The following is a 23,190-nucleotide window of genomic DNA, read 5'->3' as shown; positions in this document are numbered from 1 at the left end:
GGGATTTTGAAAGGTTTTTTTGTCGTTGCTGCTAAGTGTTCTGCAAGAATTATTGCGTTCATAACGAAAAAACATTTTTTCTGAGACTAGAACTGTTACTACCGACTATTGCAGCTTTCTTTGAGATGTTTATTTTTGCAAAGGTTTCTGCAGGGTTTTTTGTGCCACTTTCTCCCTGAGAAGAATTCCCTATTACAAAAAAGACCCTTCCCTGCAGTACCTGTTTTTGCCATTTTCAGACTTTCATTACCTGGACAAGAATTGTCTCTGCATTGTGGGTGGGCCACTGCAGATTTTCAGACTCACATTTCTATTTAAGACGGTTACCTTGATTTACTGCTGTTCACAGGGTCTTCATTTCAAAAGACAAAAGTGCTCCCATTATTTTGTTGCTACATGCTTTGATTTTCTTTCATCTATAGTTTTTCATATGATTGGTTCTAAGGTTTCAGGTTTACCTGCAAGTTCCCCTAAAGTTTGTTTCTCTGCAACATATGATATCCCTACGCCTGATATCAAAGGTTTCAGATTTGACTGCAGGGTTCTCTGTCTGATATTCCTATGTCAAAAGTTTCAGATCTAACTACAAGTTTACTCTGGATTAGTTTCCTGCTGTCTATGATATTTCTATGCCTGATATCAAAAGTTTCAGATTCAACTGCAGGTTTTCTTTGTCTATATGATATCCCTACGCCTGATGCATAAAGATTTAGATGTAACTGCAGGTTTTCTCTGTCTGTCTGATATCCCTACGCCTGATATCAAAGGTTTCAGATTTGACTGCAGGGTTCTCTATCTGATATTCCTATGTTCAATGTCAAAAGTTTCAGATCTAACTATAAGTTTTCTCTGTATTAGTTTCCTGCGGTCTATGATATTTCTATGCCTGATATCAAAAGTTTCAGATTCAACTGCAGGTTTTCTTTGTCTATATGATATCCCTACGCCTGATGCATAAGGATTTAGATGTAACTGCAGGTTTTCTCTGTCTGTATGATATCCCTATGCCTAATGCCTAAAGATTCAGATATAACTGCAGGTTTCTCTGTCTATGTTTTTTCCTTGCATTTATAATCTCTGTGACTGATGTTAAAGTCTTTAAGGGTCAGCTCTCCTATCTTGTGTCTCTCTGTGTCTAATATTCCTGTTGTTCATTCTAATGCTTCTGTTTTAAAAACACATTTCCTCTTTACTGGTGTCTTGGGAAGTGTGGTTTAATTATGGCTCCCACTCAAACAGTCTTGAGCAGTAAATGTGAACACAGTACCACTGATTCTTCAGAACTTCTCAAAGCAAGGAAGAAGAAGAAGAAGGGAGGCATTACTGTGGAAGTTGCAGAAGGAATTAAGAATGAAAATTTAACCTCAGAGTCTGCATTTGATGAAAGAGATATGCTGCAGCTTAAGGCAACTCACAGACGTAGCCCAAGAATAGTGGAAGAGAAGAAAGATGTTCCTACTCAGACGCTTCAAGCTGCACAGAAAGCGATTGATTGTCTTTATGAACGTTTAGATAAGGAGCAAGAGGCCAAGATTGCACTACAAAGCTGTCTATCTTCAGCAATTGCTAAGTGTGTTCTCCAGGAGAAAGAAAGAGAGCAGTTGGAGAGGGACAGGGTAATCCTGTCAAGTAAGCTGGAGAAGGCCTATGCTGATAATGCGCAGTACCAGAATTTCATGGCTCAAGTTGGCGCAAAACTGGAAGCCTCTGAGGAGAAGAATTGCCACTTCAACATAGAACTACGTTCTTTGAGAGGGATCTTCGAAGGATTAAATAGCAGTTTTGAAATGGTAACCCAGAAGTGCAAGAATCTCTGTGTCCAGGTCAGTGAAGGAGATAAGAAACTCCATGAATTAGGAGAGGAGAAGAAGCAGTTGGCCCAGGAAAAGTTGGATATGCAGACAGCACTGCAGAATGCAGAGAGAGTGCTGCAAGAGGAACGTGTCTCCCTGGAGCGGCGCACTCAGGCAGAGAATATGCTGCAGAGTCAGCTGCGAGAACTACGTGCACATCTGCAGGACGCCAAGGAGAGATGGGTGAATGCTGAAGAGAGACAGCGAGTATTGCAGGAGGAAAGTTTCCAGACTGCCTACAAGATAAAGATGCTGGAAGAGTATTTGAGTACCCAGTGTGTCCCCAAAGAACAGCATGAGGAGCTGAAGGTCACACTGAGCATAACCAGAGCCTCGCTGGAGGAGGAGAGGTCTGGGAGAGCACGGCCCGGTTCTGCCTCCAGCAGAAAGTCTCTTTCAGACTCTGGTTCCACAGAGACATCCCCTCTCAGTCCTCCTGGAGACGTGGGGGAAGTGGGCGACCTGAAGGAGTTTGTTCTGCGCCCCGCGCCACGCGGTGTCACCGTCAGATGTCGGATCAGCCGAGACAAGAAAGTGATGGACCGAGGACTGTACCCCACCTACTACATGCACCTGGAGCGGGACGAAAACCACAAGCTCTTTCTTCTCGCTGGGAGGAAGAGAAAGAAGAGTAAAACGTCCAACTACTTGATATCTATTGATCCGACCGACATGTCCCGGGAGGCGGGCAGCTTTACTGGCAAACTCCGATCCAACCTAATGGGGACCAAGTTTACAGTGTTTGACCGCGGTGTTAGCCCAGCCAGGGCTCAGGGACAGTCAGAGAATGCAGCGTCCCGGCAAGAACTGGCGGCTATTTGCTATGAAACTAACGTCCTCGGGTTTAAGGGTCCCCGGAAGATGGCGGTTCTCATTCCCGGAAAGAATTTCAATCACGAGCGCATCCCTTTCCAGCCACACAATGATTCGGAGAGCCTGCTGTCTAAATGGCAGAACAAGTGTCAGGAGAACATCATCGAGCTGCACAATAAGGCCCCCGTGTGGAATGATGACACTCAGTCTTACGTGTTCAACTTCCACGGGCGTGTCACACACGCATCTGTGAAGAACTTCCAGATTGTGCACGACAATGATCTGGAGTACCCTCTGCCCACTGACAAGCCACCAGAGGTGGGTCACCTTGAGTCGCCGTTTCATCAAGGCCTCCGGGAAGAGCCTGGAGGATCGTCCGGAGAACGCTCCTGAGAGGGGGGAGTAATGTCAGGATTGCCTAGACCTCCTGCCTAGCCATAGCTTCCTTGTCCACTGGGTGTGCTGCTGTCTTCTGTTGGCTCTGGGTTCCTCTGTCTGTCTGTCTTCTTGTTGCTCCTGTCTCTGTCCTTTATAGCTTGCTTCCTGTCTGTTGCTTTTGCCTTTGCTTGCTAGTCAGACTCCTACAGTATGCTCATGCCTGTCTTTGATCCTGACCTGTTTCCTGTACCTGTATTGTAGTCTGCTCACAGTAAAGGTCCTTGCTAGTAATCTGGCTTGTCCCTGGTTATTCCTGCTCCCCGGTCTCAGTCCCTGCTCCCTGTTCTTAGTCCCTGTCCTGCCCCGCCTGTCCTGTTCCAGTCTCCTCGTTGCCGACCTCTGCTTGTACCTAACTTCGCTGCCTGCCGCCTGCCTCGGACCCCTGCTTGTACCTGACTTCGCTGCCTGCCGCCTGCCTTGGACCTCTGCTTGTGACCCCTACTACGCTCGTGCTGTTCCGGCCACCGAGATCCTACCCGCCACAGGAGTCTCCCGTGACAGCTACACACCAATACCCTCCTTTAAGACCGTGTGCGGGATCAATACGAAAAAAAACCACGGATCGATACTGTACATAACTTTTTCCTTATTGCACGCTTCCACACGAGCATCTGGTGAAAATTTGTAAAAGTCATAATTTTCGATAAAATACTGATAAATTTGACCAACTGTTGCCATCTTATCATCTGTTGCATTAAATCGCAGCCCATATTAAATAAGCGTACGTTATGTCGGGTTTTTGGAACACGGACTGCAGTTGTGCACTCATTTCAGGACTCTCAGGACAATAAAACAAGACCAGACACTGTGCATTCATTTTTTAATATGAAAAGCCTAAATTGATACATTATTATAACTTCTTCAGTACCAAGGTCAATTTACAATGGACCACTGTGGTATTTTTTTAAACACCTGCAAGTCGACACATTACTGAAGCGCATGCGCACATTACAATTCATGAATATCTGCCACCTGGCAGATATGCGATGAATTGCAACCAATTAAATCCGAACCATTATCAATAAACACATCAACCGCGGGTGACGCCGGCATGAATGCGGCATGAACTCTGTAAAGTGTGTGGCATTCGGAAAAAATCCCTGAAAAATTCAGAGATGTTGGAGAATAAAATGGGTCGCGGCTGTAGTTACTTTTACATTTTTTTATTTTTTTGGATGATTTTTTAAAAGCTAGTTAATAAACAGGAATATATTATTCTCTGAAGGGGTTTGACTTACATTTAATACTCCATTTTGTGCAATGGCACTGTGTGCTTTAAGGATTAGTACATTTGTGTAAAAATCCAATTACTTGGTAAACTGCTTACATATTTTTGTGAGGAACTGTATCTTTAAGCATAAAAGTGCATTCATAATTGTATTACTTTTCTTAATATAGATGAGCATGAAACTTTTTAGATAAACACCATCAAGGTCATATTATAATATGTACAAATACCTGAAAAATCATTAAAGTAGTAACTTTGCTTCTATTTGCAATTATCATATAATCACAGATGAATAATATTAACCGATTTTTTTATTGTCTTCAATTCACAGGACATTGTATGTTTTCCACAAACCAAATACATATCCTTACACATACCAGAAATCAGATTTCAAGGTAAAGGTTTATATTGTTTGTGTAGTTTTGTGTGGTAAAGTTTTACTTTTGACAATGAACAAAATTGTTTCTATTCATTTTATATTGTACTACATATGAAGTTCATTTTCAATTGCCTCTGTGTTGCTTGTTACACCTTTCTACATTCTGTGTACTCAGACTGCTCCTTGCTGTCGTCACCTAATTTATTATTAACAAAGGTTGTCTTGTCTGCTTTTCCCAGAAGAGCAGGAAGGAAAATGGTATTTGGAAGGTCAGGAAAAATAATAGAAAGATTTAACAAGTGTGCTTAAGGCAGAGGGGGGAGGGTGTGTGTATATATATATATATATATATGTGTATGTGTGTATGTGTGTATGTGTGTATGTGTGTATGTGTGTATGTGTGTATGTGTGTATGTGTGTATGTGTGTATGTGTGTATGTGTGTATGTGTGTATGTGTGTATGTGTGTGTGTGTATGTGTGTGTGTGTGTGTGTGTGTGTGTGTGTGTGTGTGTGTGTGTGTGTGTGTGTGTATATAATAAAGACAGCGTCTGAGGGGTGACTCACTTGCCCAAATTGACCCTATTCTAACATTGAATGTGTAATTATATAGTATAAACAGATGATAATATATTATAAAGAAATGCTAAAGAATGAGTTAATATATATTGTTTGGCTGAATTGTTATGTAGGAAAACAAATATAACCACAATATGTTACAAAAAACACCCTTGCCACTAGAGAAATAATAAAATGGAAACAATATATAAAACAAATATATGTAGCCTAAATAACATATAGTGGACAATGGGTGTGTAGAAATAAAAAGTCTGAAGTCCATGAAAATAAAAATTACATATACATGTGATAAATACTGAAAACCTTGATGTAAAAATCTGGGATTCTGGCTGCTTCTTTGCTCAGGGTTCAACAACCTCCCGTCCAATACCTATCAGAGAAAAAGAAAAAAGCGCCCGATCCTCGTGTGATAAAAAAAATACAAAGGTTTAATAAAACAATCGCTCAGACAAATTCAAACTCACAAATTCGCCAAAATCTGAAATCGTGGTATAAGATGGAACACATGCGCCAACACAGCTGAAGTGACCGCCGTCTGCTTGCTCCGCTGGAACACGTGACCTCTGGGACCTCACTGCTGGTGTTACTGATGTGAAGGTCCTCCGGCAACCCAGAGATGGCAGCGTTATGGTTCCTGGTTTTGGGAAGTGCTGCTACACAGAAGTAATCCCAGCAAGAACGGCAGTGTAAACTGTTGTGGCTGACTATATTATATATGTATTTGTGTGTATATGTATATACAGTATATATATTATTCTCGCTGTAAACTGTTGTGGCTGACCCCTAAAGTAAGTGATCAAAAAGTCATATTTTCAGCTCAAAGCCCCGGATATCTTTTATTGGCAGCTATAAATCATAGCTGCGTATGGAACCATAAAAATGACAAAAAATGAAGCATGTACACTACCGACACACTTTATTGAAGTGTGGTCGGTACCGCAAGCCGGGAAATCTCCCGGCTTGCTAGTGGCCGCCCCTCGGCGCGGTCACGCGTCATCGGGAGCGTGCGCCCCCTGCACGCGTGTCCAGGGGCTCCCCGAGGGAGCCCTGGTGTCCCGCGATCGCGGGACAGCGGCAGGGGGTTCCGGGGGACCCGGCGGACCCGGCAGCGGTAGGGAGAGCGCCCCGATCGGAGGGCGCTCTTCCGCTGCTTCGGCGCGCGCCCGTCACACTCGGGCGCGCGCCAGGCTACTGCTGCGGCACAGAACGGGCCAATGCTCGAATAAACTGTGCCGCAGCAGTAAGTGCATTGTTCAACCAAAATGGTGTAGTATTGATTTACAATGGAGGAAAGAACCCCAGTAGAGCACTCAGACACTGTGTTGAGATGATGGTGTAAATTTAAAACTAAACTTTATTAGAAACATAGTAAAACAATGGGAATTAAAATAGGATTAAACTCTGTATCACTACACTTAATTACCTAAGGGATATGATAGTCCCCAGGTAGGAAGTCGTTACTGAAGTGTTGCTTGAGTACACTAGCCCCCAGCCACCTTAATTAGGGAAGCCTGGGGGAAAGCTAGATTGAGGGATTATAAATACTATTCTTATATGGAATGCCAATGATATACTTGTAGTGTATTGGTGCAATAGTATTGAAATGACACTGCTAATGGTGGGTTGATTGCACAGCCTGTAGTTAGCAATAGAGTGTCATTTAAATCTTGATAAGATAATGCACATATGTTGCCTTAGGGTTAAATGAACTGTTTAAATTACTGCCCCAAGTATACAAAACAGCTATAGCTCTAGGTCATATTGTTAAGACCTCTAGCACTAGCTCAGGCCTGCACAACATACGGCCCGCGTTTAAAAAAAAAAAGTTAAAAATTTTTTTAAAAAATGGCGGCGATTTCCCCCCCCCCCCCCCCCCCGGGTTTTGCGGTGCGCGAGTCGGCGGCTGTGCGCGGGGGGCAGCAGCATGAGGAGGATGCGGCAGCCGGGAGTATTTTTTTTTTCAATAGCTGGATGCCGGGAGGCGGGTCTTTAGAGTTGAAGCAGGGGATTGGTTGGAGGTCATAGCATGCCGGGGGCGGGGCTTAGTACCGGGGAGAGGATGTGCTGAGCTAAGAGGTGTGTGTGTGTGTGTGTAGGGCGGCTGCGGGGGAGGGGGGTTGGCAGTGAAAAACGTGCTGCTCCAGGGGGGGGGGAGTGGGAGTGAAAAATGGGCTGCTGCAGGGGGGGTGGGAGTTAAAAACGGGCTGCTGTAGAGGGGGGGTGGGAGTGAAAAATGGGCTGCTGCAGGGGGGGGGAGTGAAAAACGGGCAGCTGCAGGGGGGGTGGAAGTGAAAAATGGGCTGCTGCAGGGGGGGGGAGTGAAAAACGGACTGCTGCAGGGGGGTAAAACGGGCTGCTGGTGGGGGGGGGCAAACAGAGTGGTGTGGGGGTAGAAGGGGTGGGGGGAGAAGGGGTGGGGGGAGAAGGGGGAGAGGGAGAGGGGGGAGAAAGAGGAGGCAGAAGGGAGAGAGGAGGCAGAAGGAGGAGAAGGGAGAGAGACGGGGGGAGAAGGGAGAGGGGGAGAAGGGAGAGGGGGGGCAGAAGGGAGAGAGAGGGGGAAAGGGAGAGAGAGGGGGAGAAGGGAGAGAGGGGGGGCAGAAGGGAGAGAGGGGGGGCAGAAGGGAGAGAGGGGGGGCAGAAGGGAGTGAGAGGGGGAGAAGGGAGAGAGGTGGGGCAGAATGGAGAGAGAGGGGGGAGAAGGGAGAGAGGGTGGGTGAAGGGAGAGGGAGGGGGGAGGTATGAGGAGGGGAGGGGTGAGGTATGAGGAGGGGGAGATGTAATGTTTTTTCGAGGTGCAGGGGGGAGAGGGTAATGAGTGATGTGAGGTGCAGGGGGGGAGAGGGTGATGGGTGATGTGAGATGCAGGGGGAGGGTGATGGGTGATGGGGGGTGATTGGAGGTGCAAGGGGGGTGATTGGAGGTGCAATGGGGGGGATTTTAGGTGCAGGGGGGTGATTTGAGGTGCATGGGGTGATTTGAGGTGCGGGGGGGGGTCACTGGAGGTACAAGGGAGGGTGATTTGAGGTGCAAGGGGGGTGATTTGAGGTGCAGGGGGTGATTTGAGGTGCATGGGGAATGATTTGAGGTGCATGGGGAATGATTTGAGGTGTATGGGGGGTGATTTGAGGTGCATGGGGGGTGATTTGAGATACAATTGTGGGTGATTTGAGGTGCAAGGGGGTGATTTGAGGTGCAAGGGGGAGAGTGATGTGAGGTGCAAGGGGGAGAGTGATGTGAGGTGCAGGGGGGAGAGTGATGTGAGGTGCAAGGGGGAGAGCGATGTGAGGTGCAAGGGGGAGAGGGATGTGAGGTGTAGGGGGGTGTGATGTGTGTGCTGTGCAGGGGGGTATTGTGTGTTTGATGGGGAGGGGGAGTATTATGTGTGTGGGTGAGGTTGAGAGATGGGGTATTAGAGATAGATGGGGAGTATCGCAAAGGTTGATAGTGAGGGGTTCTGGGGGACATATGAGGACGATGATGAAGGGTGCTGGGGGAGTTATGAGGATGATGATGAGGGGTGCTGGGGGAAATATGATGATGATGAGGTGCTAGAGGAGAGATGGAGATGGGGATGGTTATGATGATGATTTTACCCGTGCAGCCCGATTTTTTTTTTCCTTGGAGCAGTTCGGCCCTTCTCACTTTACGAGTTATGCAGGCCTGCTCTAGCTGATATTGCACAGTGTAGTTATAATAAAGTGTGCTGCACTTCTAAAACCTGTTGCTAACTGCAGTAGGTGATAGATTAAATAGAGCACCGTATAGACAAATGGTGGCAGTTGCAATAAAATCTGCCCCAGACCTGAAGGATGTGCTATTTAACCATATAAGAGGGGATAACTATATAAAATTCCATCACTCATGGGAACTAGTACTAACTCAGTGTTCAATCATGCTGATGCAGTTGTTAGTGGACCATCAGAAAGATAAACTAACCACACTGAACACAGAGCGAGAGCTAAAACTGAAGGAGGTTGTGTGAGGACTCTGGGATCACGGCACCCGTGCCATGGTCCCTCCTCACCTTCATTAACCCCCGCTGCCGTGGCGCGCGCACCTCGCTGGCGTCACTTACCGCCGGCGGCTCTGGGGGTTCCCCGCCGTCCTCTGCGTTCTCGCGCTCCTGCGGGATCGTCCCTCTCTCATGCGGCTGCTACCGTTTACGAGCGCGCGCCCGTCTCTGTTACAGAGCACGCGCAGGACTCTCTTAATTTATTCACTGCTCCTGCAGTGAGGCTCCGCCCCCAACACACACACAAGGATCAATCAGGCATAAAGACTGCTCACCTGTATCCTCCTCTGGACAGCCTATCCAGGACAGCTCCATGCACTCCTCCAGGCCTGCCCCCTCTTCCTATTGGTCAGCCACGCTTTATATTGCCTATCCTGCCATTCATTCATTGTTCAACATAGTTTTCCACTAGGATCACTACTCTGGCGTTCTCTCTCTCTCTATTCACGCAGGATACGACTTGGCTTGGCGGACGTCTTTCTCTGGCTCTCGACCCCCTGCTTGGACAACGACATTCCGGAATTCTCCAATCCCTGACCTAAGCTACGGCAACGACAACGGCACTTCTACACCGGTACCGGCAAGTATTGCTAGCTAAACTTCACCTGGCATGGCAACGCCAAAATCACCACACTCCGGACACGCTCCTTTTGCTGCGGGTGCGTGCCCATATACGTTCCTCACCTCAGTAGAAGGGACGGGTCTGATCTGCGGGCAGTACCGGCGTAACATTATGTCGAGCCCACAAGACGCAGACCAGACTGATGTGGACTCTATCATGACGGCCATGTATCAACAAATCCAGGCCTTAACGGATCAAATGGTTCTCCTCTCCCAACAGGTACAGGACCTATCTCTACAGGCACCACCTGCGCCTACGCCGCCGGCGCAGCCCAATTCTACATCCACTTTGTCCTCAGCTCCAAAGATTCCGGCTCCGAAGCCCTACGCAGGGGATCCCCACGCTTGCCGTGGCTTTCTCAACCAGTGTGAGATCCAGTTCGAGATGGCTCCGCAACTGTATTCTACTGGTCAGAAAAAGGTAGCTTATGTATACAGTCTGCTCACAGATAACGCACTGGCATGGGCCTCCCCGATCTGGGAACTGCGACCTGATATTACCTGAGATTACGCAGCCTTCAGACGTGACTTTCGACAGGTCTTCGATACCCCCGCACGACAAGAAACTGCTTCTGATTCCCTGCTGCACCTTACACAGGGACGTCGGCCTGTGGCCCAATATGCCTTGGAATTCAGGACCATAGCAGCTGAGACTCGTTGGGGTCAGGAGGCTTTAGTCACCGTCTTCTGGAATGGCCTATCGGATTCCCTGAAGGATGAACTCGCTTCTCAACCCAGGCCAGGACTGCTGGAGGACCTCATCTCCCTGGCCAATCGTATGGATCAGCGTCTTCAGGTACGCCGCGCTCAGCGTCAGCAATCCCGGAGCTCAAACGGGGAGAAGCCTGTGGATGATTGGGGAACTTCTCGTACCGCAAACAACAGGAAAGGGAGAAGTTCATCCCAAGCTCGCTTTTCAGTGTCCACAAACTTCCTAAGCATGGTTTTTAAAATACGGTTAAACCTCTCTACCAATCTATCAGTCTGAGGATGGTAGATTGAGGTCCGGACGGATTTTACCTCCAATAACTTCAGGACATCCTGCATTAACTTTGCCATGAAATTTGTTCCCTGGTCAGTTAACATTACTTGGGGAAGTCCTACCCTAGAGAACAGTTCTAACAGCCTGTGAGCAACCTGTTTAGCAGTGGCTGATCTCAGAGGGAAGGTCTCAGAATATCTGGTGGCATAATCTACAACAACGAGTATAAATTTATGTCCCTTCACAGAGGGTTCTAAAGGTCCGACCAGATCTACCCCAATTCTCTCGAATGGGACGGCTACCAAGGGCAGAGGGACCAAGGGAGCTGGCTTCTGTCTTTTTTGGCTAGTTAAGTTGAAGGTGGTCCCGTAGGGTCCGACGGCGGAGCACTGCTGTGAGAAGAAATTCGGGGCTGCACACCAGTTCCAGTTAAAATCGATTTATTAAGTGGTCATCTGAAGTGTACAGCAAGCACTCTGACGCATTTCAGGACAGTTGTCCCTTTATCAAATGAATCCAGGGAAAATGCAGCGTGTCTTTTTACCCAGGAGCGGGAGGAGGGGGGCAGTATCTGTATGAACTGCTCGAGCACAAACTGTTCAAGGATCTCTGCCTTGGTATGCTTCTCCGGTTGTATCCACCTGGTACATAAGTCTATTAAGCAATGGGCTACGACCCGGGGTCTATCTCTGCTTGTATATTTGACTGTCCGGAACCGCTGTCGGTAGGTCTCTGGTGTGAGGCCTAGGCGATCCAGAATAGCAGCCTTTAGTTGCTGATAGTCCATGGCCTCGTCTGCTGGAAGAGCCTGGTAGGCTGCCTGAGCTTCTCCTATGAGGAGTGGAGCCAGAGTCGTTACACAGCGATCAACTGTCCAGCCATGGGCTGTGGCTACCCTTTCAAAAGTGAGGAGATGCCTCTGGGTCATCGGTTGGCTTCATTTTAGGCAGCATCACCGGTGGGTTATTTGGAATCTCTGGTCTGCCTGGGGCTGGGCCTTCGACTAGCAGTTGGAGTAGCTTTTCCTCCCGCCGGGCCTGTTGCTCATCTTGCTGGACTTGTCGCTCTGCTTGCTTGGCCTGCCATTCTATTTGCTGGGCCTGTTGCTCAGCTTGTTTCTCTGCTAGCTGGAGCTGTTGCTCAAGGAACTGAGAAAAAAAATTCTCCATTTTTTTTTGTGTGGCCCTTCAGATACAAGGGCCGTCCAACTTCCCACTTCTGACACCACCTGTGGCAGGACGGTCTGTAGCCGAGGTCAGGGAACAGTCCACACGTGTAGTTTCAGGATAATGAAAACGTTCAGTAGCTTTATTTCTCCACAACATAACATAACAGGTGGGTACACTGTCCCTTTAAACCAAAACAAAACCTGCTCCACATTGGGAGAACTGACTAACACACCAGGCCTATCTAGCAGGCTGGCTGGCTAAACCATTACCAAACCGTAAGTGTATTTTAAGCAGTCAGGAAAAACAAATGAACAATTCTTACTTTGGTTGAAGTAGTTACTTTGGTGAATCCGTCTGGCTAGCAGCTCACATAGCAGTGTGCTCTGGTCTAAGGCAGCCAGCTTCTGCCAGTAACAAGATCCTGTTCTACCTTGCTGGTTATCAGGTGTCAGCTTACCTCCTGATTACCTAGCTTCCTCCTGAGTTAACCTTCTGAGTGCTGGATGAAGCACTCAGACATATGTTTCCCAGGCATAACTGATAGGGGTTGACTTCACCCTGTCACAGGGACCAAAACTGCAAGTTGTGTTTATATTACAAATTAGGCATAATGTTGAAAATACATTCTTCTGCAGTTGTTCACTTAATTATATGAATACACCAAGGCACCTTCCTCACCATGCATAACAAGAAAGCAGTATCAGGTGCAGAGGGAGAATCAATATTGAGAAAAACAGCAAAGTGGCCACAAGGGGCCACTCAAAGTCCCTCAAGGTTGCACTCTCGATTAATTATAATATATACATTGCATCTTTTGACCTTCATGCTTTTGGTCTCTTATGTCAACAGAAACCCTACATGCAATTCATTATTTACTGTACCATGGAGTAGGCACTTGGCTATTCTTCATGAACTATGTAATTTTAAGTCTGTACTTGATTTCTCTACAAATGTACATTAATGACAAATTAATTTTAGTACAATATAGGCTTGCTGCAATTGTCATGTAGGTCGGTGTGGTTAAAGTATTTGGTTTAGCAAAGAAAAAATAATTATGTAGCTCCATATAATATACTGTATACAGGAATATACAGGATAATGGTCAATTGAATAAAATATCTGGCTTGAAAAGTCTCCTGTGACCTTGGGTTAAACATAAGTACAATATAAACAAGATGGAGACAATGGGATAGAGAAGATTATTGTACTGTTGCTGTTGCTGTTTATCTAATGGTAACATCAAATGGTAATATTTATCTAATGTGAGGTTTTTAATTTCTTGTAGTGTCAGATGTAGTGTTTGTTTCTAATTTTTTGTAGTGTCAGATGGTTCTAAAGTGGGTTCTATGAGTGGAATAATCAGAGCACTGTTCCTTAATCTGACTCCTGCTTTATTAGTTATGGAATAGAATCTCAAGAATCTAAGGCCCAGATCCAGCCAGGGCTCATAATGTGCTGTTATCAAAATCCATAACGGGCATTATGTTCCTTGAGGTTAACGCAAATACAAAAAAGTAATTATATGCAAAAACAACAGCCATTAGTGACCTCATTAGCATAGGCTTAATGCCATGTTAAGTTAGTACTGCCTAGCGTTGGCTTCAAAGAACATGGTGGTAAGCCTATCTTACACAATGCTGGCATTACTCCCATCCAGACACTGAATTGCTGCTTAAATAAAGACAACACAAAATTGGTGCCCGCTCAACCTTTAGTGAAACTTTAAAGGAAGGTTTTTTTCTCAAGAACACAACACTCAGACTATTTATTGAACTGACAAAGCTTATGTGTACTCACAACTTGTAAATACTGTATATATTGATGGCCATCTTTCTATTTGCATATCACTAGCTTGATTGGAAAATATTTGAATGTGACTTAATATGACTACTGGATTGAAGCTCCTACATCAATTGAGCTTGCGAGACCCATCACTACAAATTCCGACAGCAGGCAAAGTTTTCCTGTAGCTATAGAGTTTTGTAACTGTAACGGGTGCTCACCACAAACAAGACGGGATCACGAGGCCGAGGTGGGGATGTTAGTGTACACCGACCTGCAGGCGCGTGAGCGCATCCGGAGTGCAGAGTGATAGCCATATAGCCGGGTCAGGGTTGGAGAAGTGAGGATAGTCCTAATATTCGCCGTGGTCAGGGGTTGGAGAAGTCGGACGATCGTTGAGGTTAGCCGTGGTCCAGGGGCGGAGAAGGTAGAGATCCAGAAGCAAGCCGAGGTTGAGGTAGAGAGAAGTCGGGGGTCCAGGTACAAGCCAAGGTCAAAACACTGAGAGACAAGACAGGATCAAAAAGGCAACAGGACAAGGCAGCAGAAGCTTGAAGTAAGCACTACGTTCAGGAACGAAGAATTATGCTCAGCCAATTTGCCAGAGGGCTGGCTGAGCATATAAAGGGCAGGTGACCCTTGAGAAGCCAGCAAGCAGCGGCCACACATTAGCATGAACTGCCCACTCAGTAGCCAGCGCCCAATGGTAGAACGGAGGTGGAATGAGCGGCAGCTGCAGGTGAATCTTGGTTAGTGTGCTCTTCGTGACGCAGCGCCGGCGTGGTTTCATACGTGTGTGGTGCGTCACCCGTGTTGTCACGGGACATGACACAGGGCGGAGCCTAAGCCCGAACCTGGAGGTATCCCCCTGTCTGACAGCGCTGCACCTGTGGGTAGCTTCCATGGTCTGCGGCGCATCACCCATGTCGTCACGGGACCTGTCGCAGGGGCGTGACCTAACGCCGATCCTCACAGTACCTCCCTCCCCCTTCAGGAGCGACCTCCGGGCGTCTCAGGGATGGTTTGAGAGGGTACTTCAAGTAGAAGGCCCGGACGAGCCTGGGGGCATGTAATTGGTCCCGGGAGATCCAGGATCGCTCTTCGGGCCCAAAACCCCTCCAATGCACCAGATACTGGAGACTTCACCTGGTTATCCTGGAATCCAGTACTGACTGCACTTCAAATTCTTGTTGTCCCGCTACAAGGAGGGGTTCAGGAGGCGAGACTGGGGCAAGAGACCGAGTGTCCTGTACAAATGGCTTCAGAAGAGAGGTGTGGAAAACAGATGGGATTCACATGGAAGCCGGCAAGCGTAAGCGATAGGCCACTGGATTGATCTTCTCAATGATGGTGAATGGACCAATACATCTCGGTGCCAATTTCACTGTGGGTACTTTTAGACGAATGTTTTTGGTGGATAGCCATACATTCTCCCCGGATTGTATGCTGGAGTTCTTCGTCGATGCCGGTCCGCCTTCTTTTTCTGTATGGAAACTGCTCTCTTGAGATTCTCTTCAATCCTCTCCCATGAGTTCTGTAATTGTAGATTCCTGTTGTCAGCTGTTGGCACCCCGGATCTGGTTCCTGTAGTGGGAAGAACTGAAGTGTCAAAGCCATAATTGATAAAAAAAAATGGTGAGTCCATTGTTGACTCACTCCATAAATAGTTGTTAGAGAACTCGCCCTGGGTAAAAGATCTGTCCAGTTGTCCTGGGTATTGGAAATAAAACATTGAATAAATTGTTCTAACGATTGGTTAGTCTGTTCTGTCTGACCATTGGTCTGGGGGTGGTAACCAGAAGAAAAATGAATAGAGATCCCCAATTGCTGACAAAAGGACCGCCAGAATTTAGACAATAACCTGGGGTGCCCCATGGAGACGAAACATTTAGTTAGTTTGGGGACATTAGGCAGGCTCTTAAGGGAAATAAAGTGAGCTTGCTTGGATAAATGGTCCACCACTACCAGGATGGTATTCATACCTTTGGATATCGGTAGTTCCATGATAAAATCCATGGATAGGTGGGTCCATGGACGATCTGGAATCGGAAGGGTTTGGAGTAACATTGTGGATCTGTTACGGGGAGTCTTATTTTGAGCACATGTAGGGCATGCAGTGACAAATTCCTTGATCTCCCTCAGCATTCCTGGCCACCAAAAGGTCTGTTTCAGAAGGTCAATGGTTCTTCTAGTACCTGGGTGTTTTGAACTCTTGGAGGAGTTACCCCATTCCAGTACATTCCTACGATATGCAGGTGTGGTTTAAAGGTGACTGTAGACGACGTTCACAGAGGTACACAATTGGAGACTTTTTTAAGGTGAAATTATAATAAGGCTTTATTGTGCCTTTTCCTTTTCATCAGGAAATCCATCCAAACACAGGGGGGGGGGGGGGGGACAAAGCTTCTATTCACTTGGGAGTATTTCTAGTGAAACACTATGCAATTAATTCACATCTCCCTTAGTCAAGCATTTCTCCCAGCCCCAAACACATAGCATGAAATAAGCAGATATAAGAAGTCTCTTAAGAATGAAAGTCTTATCTGTTTCTTGGAGGGAAAATCTTCTCAGTTCCTGGTTCAGCTCCCTTCCCTCAGGGTGTGTCAGCTTCAGGTTTAGTAGTTTTCCCTGTGTCTTGGAAGCAGCTCTGCTGTGTATTCTGGCAGAGCTTAAGACATGGTCAGCTCCAGAGATCTGTGTTCTCTTGGTCAGTCTCTCCTGGGAGACTCAAGAACCCCTGCTCTGTCTCCAAAGGTCAGCTCACAAGTGAGCTAAGGAGTCACTTCCTGTCTCAACAGACAGGCTTTTGTAAGCAATCTAAATCAGGCAGGTGGTGTTTATTAATTGACTACCAGCAGTTAACCACCACACTGCTAGATTAAAGGCACATTACTTGAACAGGGATTACTCCCCTGTTGTATACCTCCCCTGTTTGTGGGAAGCTCCAAGTACAGCCTGCCATCACAGAATTCCTCAGGGGGGCGTTCAAGGGGGATTGTGCCAAAGGGGGGGGAGAGAGCTTCCCATTACAGCTTGTTATCCCTAGGAACCCAGAGGAAATGGTAAAGGTTTTATTTGTTTGAGCGCGGGACTAGCATGTAAACCAGTCCCTTCGCTCATCTTAAGGAGGGAGATGTCATGATATTGTCATGAGATATTGGGTATTTTTAATCCCTTTGGTGCTTGAGGGGTTAATGAGCTACACTTGTTTAACCAAATACTAAATGCTGGGTTTGAAACTGGGCAGGACTGTTTCTGTCTGCTCTGACTTTCAAAGTATTCTGTAGAAAGGTTTGGGCTTATGAAAATATTGTATCTAAGTCTGGGCCAGGTTGTTACTGGGCAGATCTGACTAGGGGCATGCTTGGATAGCATGTCAGACCTCATCCTCTGAACCAGTGCCTCTCTGGGGAAAATCCATAGCAGGTGGTAAAGTACTGTATAGGATTTTCTGTTTTACCCCTTTTGTTTTAAGAAGCTGTTCTGCCTTATATTGTAATTGTATGTTTATTGTTTAATACCTTTTCTGTAATTCAAGCACTGTATTTTTATATATATTAAACCATTTAATAAGTAACGCTTTGGGCTCTGAATGAACTTTGTGCACGCTGGAGAGAATAACTTACTAAATTCAGACACATGTTACTACAGCGGATTTTGTGTTAAAGTGCATAGTTTTTCCTATCATAAACAGGGACCTGAGGCCCTGCCAGATATGTTAGTCTAAGATCTTTTATCATATCTGCATAACCTCAGGTGGTGGCAGTGGATGGTTATGATGTGCAATTGGGTAGGGATTAATACTAACTCGCTGGTTCCTTGCAGAGGAGAAAGGGGGGTTGCTAGAGAAGCCTTTCTGTATTAACCCTGGTTGCATATCTAAAGTCACGTGCTCACTTGTGTGCTGTTCGTGGCGGTGGTATATTGGGACGGCTTGAGGAGAGATACAACTCATTTGAGGGACCCCTGAGTGGGTGAAGAGTGGGGCAGATTGCGGGTTGTGTATTGATCCTTGATCCTGTAAGAGGTGATACTGTCCATTTGACGGACCTTTGCGGAGTGAAGAGTGGGTGCGCTTGCGAGCGTCGGTATTAACCCTTGTTCCGTATACAGGTCGCGTGCTAGCAGGGGGTCGTACATGACACCACGGCCAAAGCCCATCCTTCCACTCTCATTCTAGATATCTCTGTGACTTGAATGAGAGTGGATGGAGGAAGAGAACCCTCAGTCCTGCTGGGATTGGAGCCCTTTCTCCAGTTTATTCGTGTCTCCTCCTGAAGGTGCTTGAGATCAGCACCCCTCAGTCGCTCGAGGAGGACTTTTTCCAAGTATAGTCTTTTTTCTACGTGCGCGGTCATGAGATTTTCCTCGCATCGGGTGCTCGTCTTATTGTAGGCATACTGTATGGCAGCAGTTGCAGAGCGTTTAAAAACAGAACTTTGAGTTTTCCGCTCTTGAAGTTGTCTCTCTGCTCTTTTCCCACTCAATGGGGTTGCTAGTTCAGCCTCTTTGAGATTAAGTTGCAATTCCACACCCACTTCCAGAGAATGTCCCATCTTTTCAGCTTCATCAGCTAAGGATTCTTCTGGTTTTAATTCAGCACGTGTACCTTCTTTTGTTGCCAGCTGGGTGGCTGAAGGTTTTGCTAGTGCTTGTTTAGGTGGTTCAAATTTTGCAACCTTGTCTTTCAGATGAGCGGTATTCCCAGCTCTCACTGTACCCTTGTCTTCATGGGTTTTTGAGGCTGTGGGATACTGACGCTTAGTCAGGGTCAATACTTGTCCTTGTAGGACTGTAATCTCATCCGCGAGAGATCCCTGTTTTTTGAGTGCGTCTTGCAAGTCTCTTCTCAGGGAATTTATCTGCATGCTTTGCTTTCTCTGAGCTTGCTTCCACATTTTTATTGAATTGTGAAGCACTATGAACTTCTTTGCTTGGGCCACAGTTACTTGTTTCAGTTTCTGGACCTTCTTGTGCTCTCTTTTCTGCCGCATCACCTGGGTTCTAAGCTTGGCTTTTAGCGTTGCATTGGTGATGCTCAGGGTAGCCTTCAGTTTCTCATGCTGCTTTGCGGGGACATACTGGGTCATCAGACGTTCCTGCAGCACTTGAATTTCTTTAACAGCCTGCAGATTGTCATCCTGCAGAGTTCGCTGCTTCTCCTCTGCCTTCTTGAGGTGCGTACGTAGACCTTGCAGTTGGTTCTGCAGTCGGTGCTCTGCTTCAAACTTCTCACTTTCCAAAAGTCTATTTATTTCTTTAAGCTCGTGCAGCTTTTCATTTTTTTCCTTGACGTCGTTTGTCAAATTAAAATTTTCTTCTTTGAGTTTTACGTTTTTTCTTTGTAATCTTAAATGTTCTCCTTTTTCAGTCTTCCATTTACGCACATCTGCTTTGAGACTGACAGTCTCCTGGCGTGAGACATCCTTCTCTAGGTTGAGGGTCTGAAGCTCCTTCTGGGAGACTTGGAGATTTGTATTAAGATTGACAATCGTTTTTTTAGAAATGTCCAGCTCCTCAGTGAGACTGTGTAGTTCCTTTCTGGAAACTTCCAGGTCTGTGCGGCAGCAGTTGGTCTCATGATGTGAGGCATTCAGCTCTATGCGAAGAGTGTGAACCTCTTGCTGGAAGACTTTCATCTGCTTCAGTGCCTCCTTATACTTCCACTTTAGCGTAGCCACCATTTTATCAGATTGGCTCTGCTTTTCATCCATGGCGGAAATAGTAGCATTTGCAGTATCTAGCTCAGTCTTGAGATCCTCTAATTCTGTCCCAGATTCAGAGTACATTGCGAGCACCGTCATCTGTAACTCAGCATTATCTGCTCTCTCAAGTTTCAATTGTTCTCGAAGTAGATCACAGTCACGCCTGGCAATTTTCAGGGCGTCTTCAGGGCTGGTCAAGGGATTGTCACTCACTGGTTCTGGCTCCGCTTCCCTGGGATGACTGGTTGAGGGTTCCTCACTGTTGGCACCGGACAGACACTTCTTTGGGGTACACGATTTCTGCCTTGGGCCCTCTGGATATTCGGTTATCCGTGGAACGAATTCTCCATTTTCTCTAGGCTGCAGGGCAACTCGGTCTCCCTTTTCCTCCACAGGATCTGCGGACGTGTCTGTTCCTTCCACGGTAAGTGAAGAACCGCTTTTCTTTTTCTTTTTCCGCCTTTTTGTTTTTGATGACTCCGTCCCATCAGGAATACTGGGGTCTCCTTTATTTGAAATTTTAGCAGCGTCACTGGATCCACCCGGCTTTTCTTGCAACTGTAATCGCTGACGGAAATTTTCGGTGATCCACTGCTCCCGCTCTGTCTCCTGCTGATCATATTCGTCATCAAAGGGAGCGGTCTTTTCTGTTCGTGCCGAGTTCAGGCACCACCACCATTCTTGGGGTGTTTTGTGGATGTGATTCGGTTCGGGTTCCCCGTAAGAGATGTCTTCCTCTTTATTGGACTGGAAGGGCCACTCTTCCGTGGGGTAGGGTTCATTACAGGAACGCTGCATCTTGTCCTCCATTTTTAGGCTATCAGGTGTAATTTTCTTCCTGACCTCAGGAGGCGCTATTGCAGCTGTTGCCACTGTATTTGCTAGAACCCCCAATTGTGGTAGTCCTACAGGTGGGCATACCCTGCTTGTAGAGGTCGTAGCTCTCACAGGCATCTCTGTAGACTTTTCTTTCTTGGGTAATTTTTTATCAATATCAGCAGTGCTGTGCATGCATTTTCTCTTATCAGGTATACAAGATGTGCAGTTGCTAGATAAAAAAGTCTATTTGCTTCACACCATTTACTTGCTAGGTGTAATCTCTCATTAGGTATACAAGATGTGCAGTTGCTAGGTAAAAAAGTCTATTTGCTTTACACCATTTACTTGCTAGGTTCAATCCCTCCGCTTCAGCAACAGAATTTGGTTTTCTGCCTGAGTTCAGTAATTTTCAGTCTCATCTTTGGGTATTATGGCATTCACACTTCACACTTTGGGTGTCTGTTTTTCTCCCAAGATATATATAGGCAGACTTTTTTACTTGCAGAAAAAAAACATTCTTTGCAATGGACTATTTCTTTCATTCCCGGCAGGGTGACTGAACACTCAGCAATTGGCTTTGAAATACCTTTTACACAGTTCAGAAATCCCTTTTTCCCCTATAGGGCAATTTTACACTCAGCATTTGTTTGCTAAAAATTCCCCTGCTTCAGCACAGTCTTGTATCAATTTTTACACTTTTCTGCATATACTCCATTCACAGCTGGTAGCCCTATGCGGTGTGGCAACTTTTATTTGCAAAATCAGTACCACTCGTGGGTCACCATCTGTATTCACTGCTTCAGCGAAACTTTTGAAAACAACAAACACCTATCCCTTTTTAAGGGCTGACTCACTTCTTGAACCCTGACTATGGCTGGAAGGCAAAATCCCTATTTCAATGACCATATTACACTTTATGATAGGCAAATAAGGTTTAGCTGCTTCAGCAGTCTCTCTCCTCTTGGGTATGGGGCAAAGATTCCATCTGTGGTTTTGTAAGTTTTCAGTGGTGTGTATCCCTTTAACTCTGATCTCTGCTGCATGAGGTTTTTTTTTTTTTTTTTCTAAGTTGCTCAGACTGTTTGTAGGCAAAAAGCATAAAAAAAAATTTCACATAAAAAATCTCCGGTCCTTTTTAACTACAAAGACACCTCTCGTCCCACTTCGGACACCATATGTAGACGGACGTACACAGAGGTACAGTACACAATTGGAGACTTTTATAAGGTGAATTTATAATAAGGCTTTATTGTGCCTTTTCCTTTTCATCAGGAAATCCATCCAAACACAGGGGGGGGGGAGGGAACAAAGCTTCTATTCACTTGGGAGTATTTCTAGTGAAACACTATGCAATTAATTCACATCTCCCTTAGTCAAGCATTTCTCCCAGCCCCAAACACATAGCATGAAATAAGCAGATATAAGAAGTCTCTTAAGAATGAAAGTCTTATCTGTTTCTTGGAGGGAAAATCTTCTCAGTTCCTGGTTCAGCTCCCTTCCCTCAGGGTGTGTCAGCTTCAGGTTTAGTAGTTTTCCCTGTGTCTTGGAAGCAGCTCTGCTGTGTATTCTGGCAGAGCTCAAGACATGGTCAGCTCCAGAGATCTGTGTTCTCTTGGTCAGTCTCTCCTGGGAGACTCAAGAACCCCTGCTCTGTCTCCAAAGGTCAGCTTACAAGTGAGCTAAGGAGTCACTTCCTGTCTCAACAGACAGGCTTTTGTAAGCAATCTAAATCAGGTAGGTGGTGTTTATTAATTGACTACCAGCAGTTAACCACCACACTGCTAGATTAAAGGCACATTACTTGAACAGGGATTACTCCCCTGTTACAGTGACCTTCTGGGACGTCGAGACCCTCAGGGATATCGGACTAACCTTGAACGATGTTCTCCAAAGAATCAAAGGTATTTGTGGAGATTATGCATGCTGGGGGAAGTATAGTCTCCTGTCGGTCTTCAACCTTGTCTTCCACCAAGAACTAATGGGTGAGGGTGTCTGCCTTCACGTTCTTTGAGCTTGGTAGATAAGAAATGATAAAATTGAACCGAGAAAAAAAAGTGACCACCATGCTTGTCTTGACCCCAACCGACAAGGGCATTCAATGTATAGGAGATTTTTGTGATCTGTCAGTATGGTGACTTGATTTTCAGTGCCCTCGAGCAGATGCCTCCATTCTTCTAAAGCCATTTTAATGGCCAGGAGTTCCCAATTGCCTACATCGTAGTTTTGTTCGGCAGAAGAGATTTTCTTGTAGAAGAAAGCGCACGGGTGAAGTTTGGCCTGAGGTGTCTTCCTCTGGGACAATACTGCTTCAGTCTAGATGTCAGATGTGTTCACTTCAAGGGTGAAGGGTAAACCAGGGTCTGGGTGCACGAGGACAGGAACAGACACGAAGGCTGTTTTCAGTCTCTCGAATGCTTGATTAGCAGCAGGAGACGACTAGGTGGGATCAGCACCTTTCTGTGTTAAGGCCGTAATGGGCGCTACGACAGAGGAGAAGTTCTGTATGAATCTTCGGCAGCCTAGGAAGCGTTGTACGGCTTTCAGAGTCGTGGGACGGAGCCAATCCAGGACCGCTTTCACCTTGGCTGGATCTATGGCAAGACCAGTATCAGAGATGATATAACCTAAAAAGGCCGTTGTGGTCTGATGGAACTGACACTTCTCTAATTTAGCGAATAGATGATTCTCTCATAGACGTAGTAGTACCTGTTTAACATGACCATGATGTTTCTGAACGGACTTGGTGAAGATTAGGATATTATCAAGGTAGACAACGACGTACAGTATTGGTCAAGGAGTTCCCTGAAAATT

The 23,190-nt window shown here is 46.2% G+C and overlaps 2 protein-coding genes across 2 annotated transcripts in view; both read left to right on the top strand.

Moving 5' to 3' along the window:
• Positions 1 to 23,190, top strand: part of ADGB (androglobin) — a 542,000-nt gene that overhangs the window by 249,441 nt on the left and 269,369 nt on the right. The window contains exon 16 of the mRNA XM_075596533.1: positions 4,664 to 4,727. Coding sequence (XP_075452648.1) covers positions 4,664 to 4,727 — 64 coding nt within the window. The remainder of the gene's footprint in view (positions 1 to 4,663; positions 4,728 to 23,190) is intronic.
• On the top strand, positions 857 to 3,537 carry LOC142493069 (uncharacterized). The gene has a single exon (XM_075596532.1). It carries the CDS (start codon positions 1,221 to 1,223, stop codon positions 3,057 to 3,059), a length of 1,839 nt encoding a protein of 612 aa, XP_075452647.1. The 5' UTR covers positions 857 to 1,220; the 3' UTR covers positions 3,060 to 3,537.

The sequence above is a fragment of the Ascaphus truei genome, chromosome 4 (genome assembly GCF_040206685.1).
Source record: "Ascaphus truei isolate aAscTru1 chromosome 4, aAscTru1.hap1, whole genome shotgun sequence".
Taxonomy (NCBI): domain Eukaryota; kingdom Metazoa; phylum Chordata; class Amphibia; order Anura; family Ascaphidae; genus Ascaphus; species Ascaphus truei.
This window is presented reverse-complemented; position numbering and strand designations above follow the sequence as displayed.

Excerpts from the sequence above, each read along its gene's own strand:
- LOC142493069 (XM_075596532.1), top strand. The coding sequence starts at position 1,221 with ATGGCTCCCACTCAAACAGTCTTGAGCAGTAAATGTGAACACAGTACC.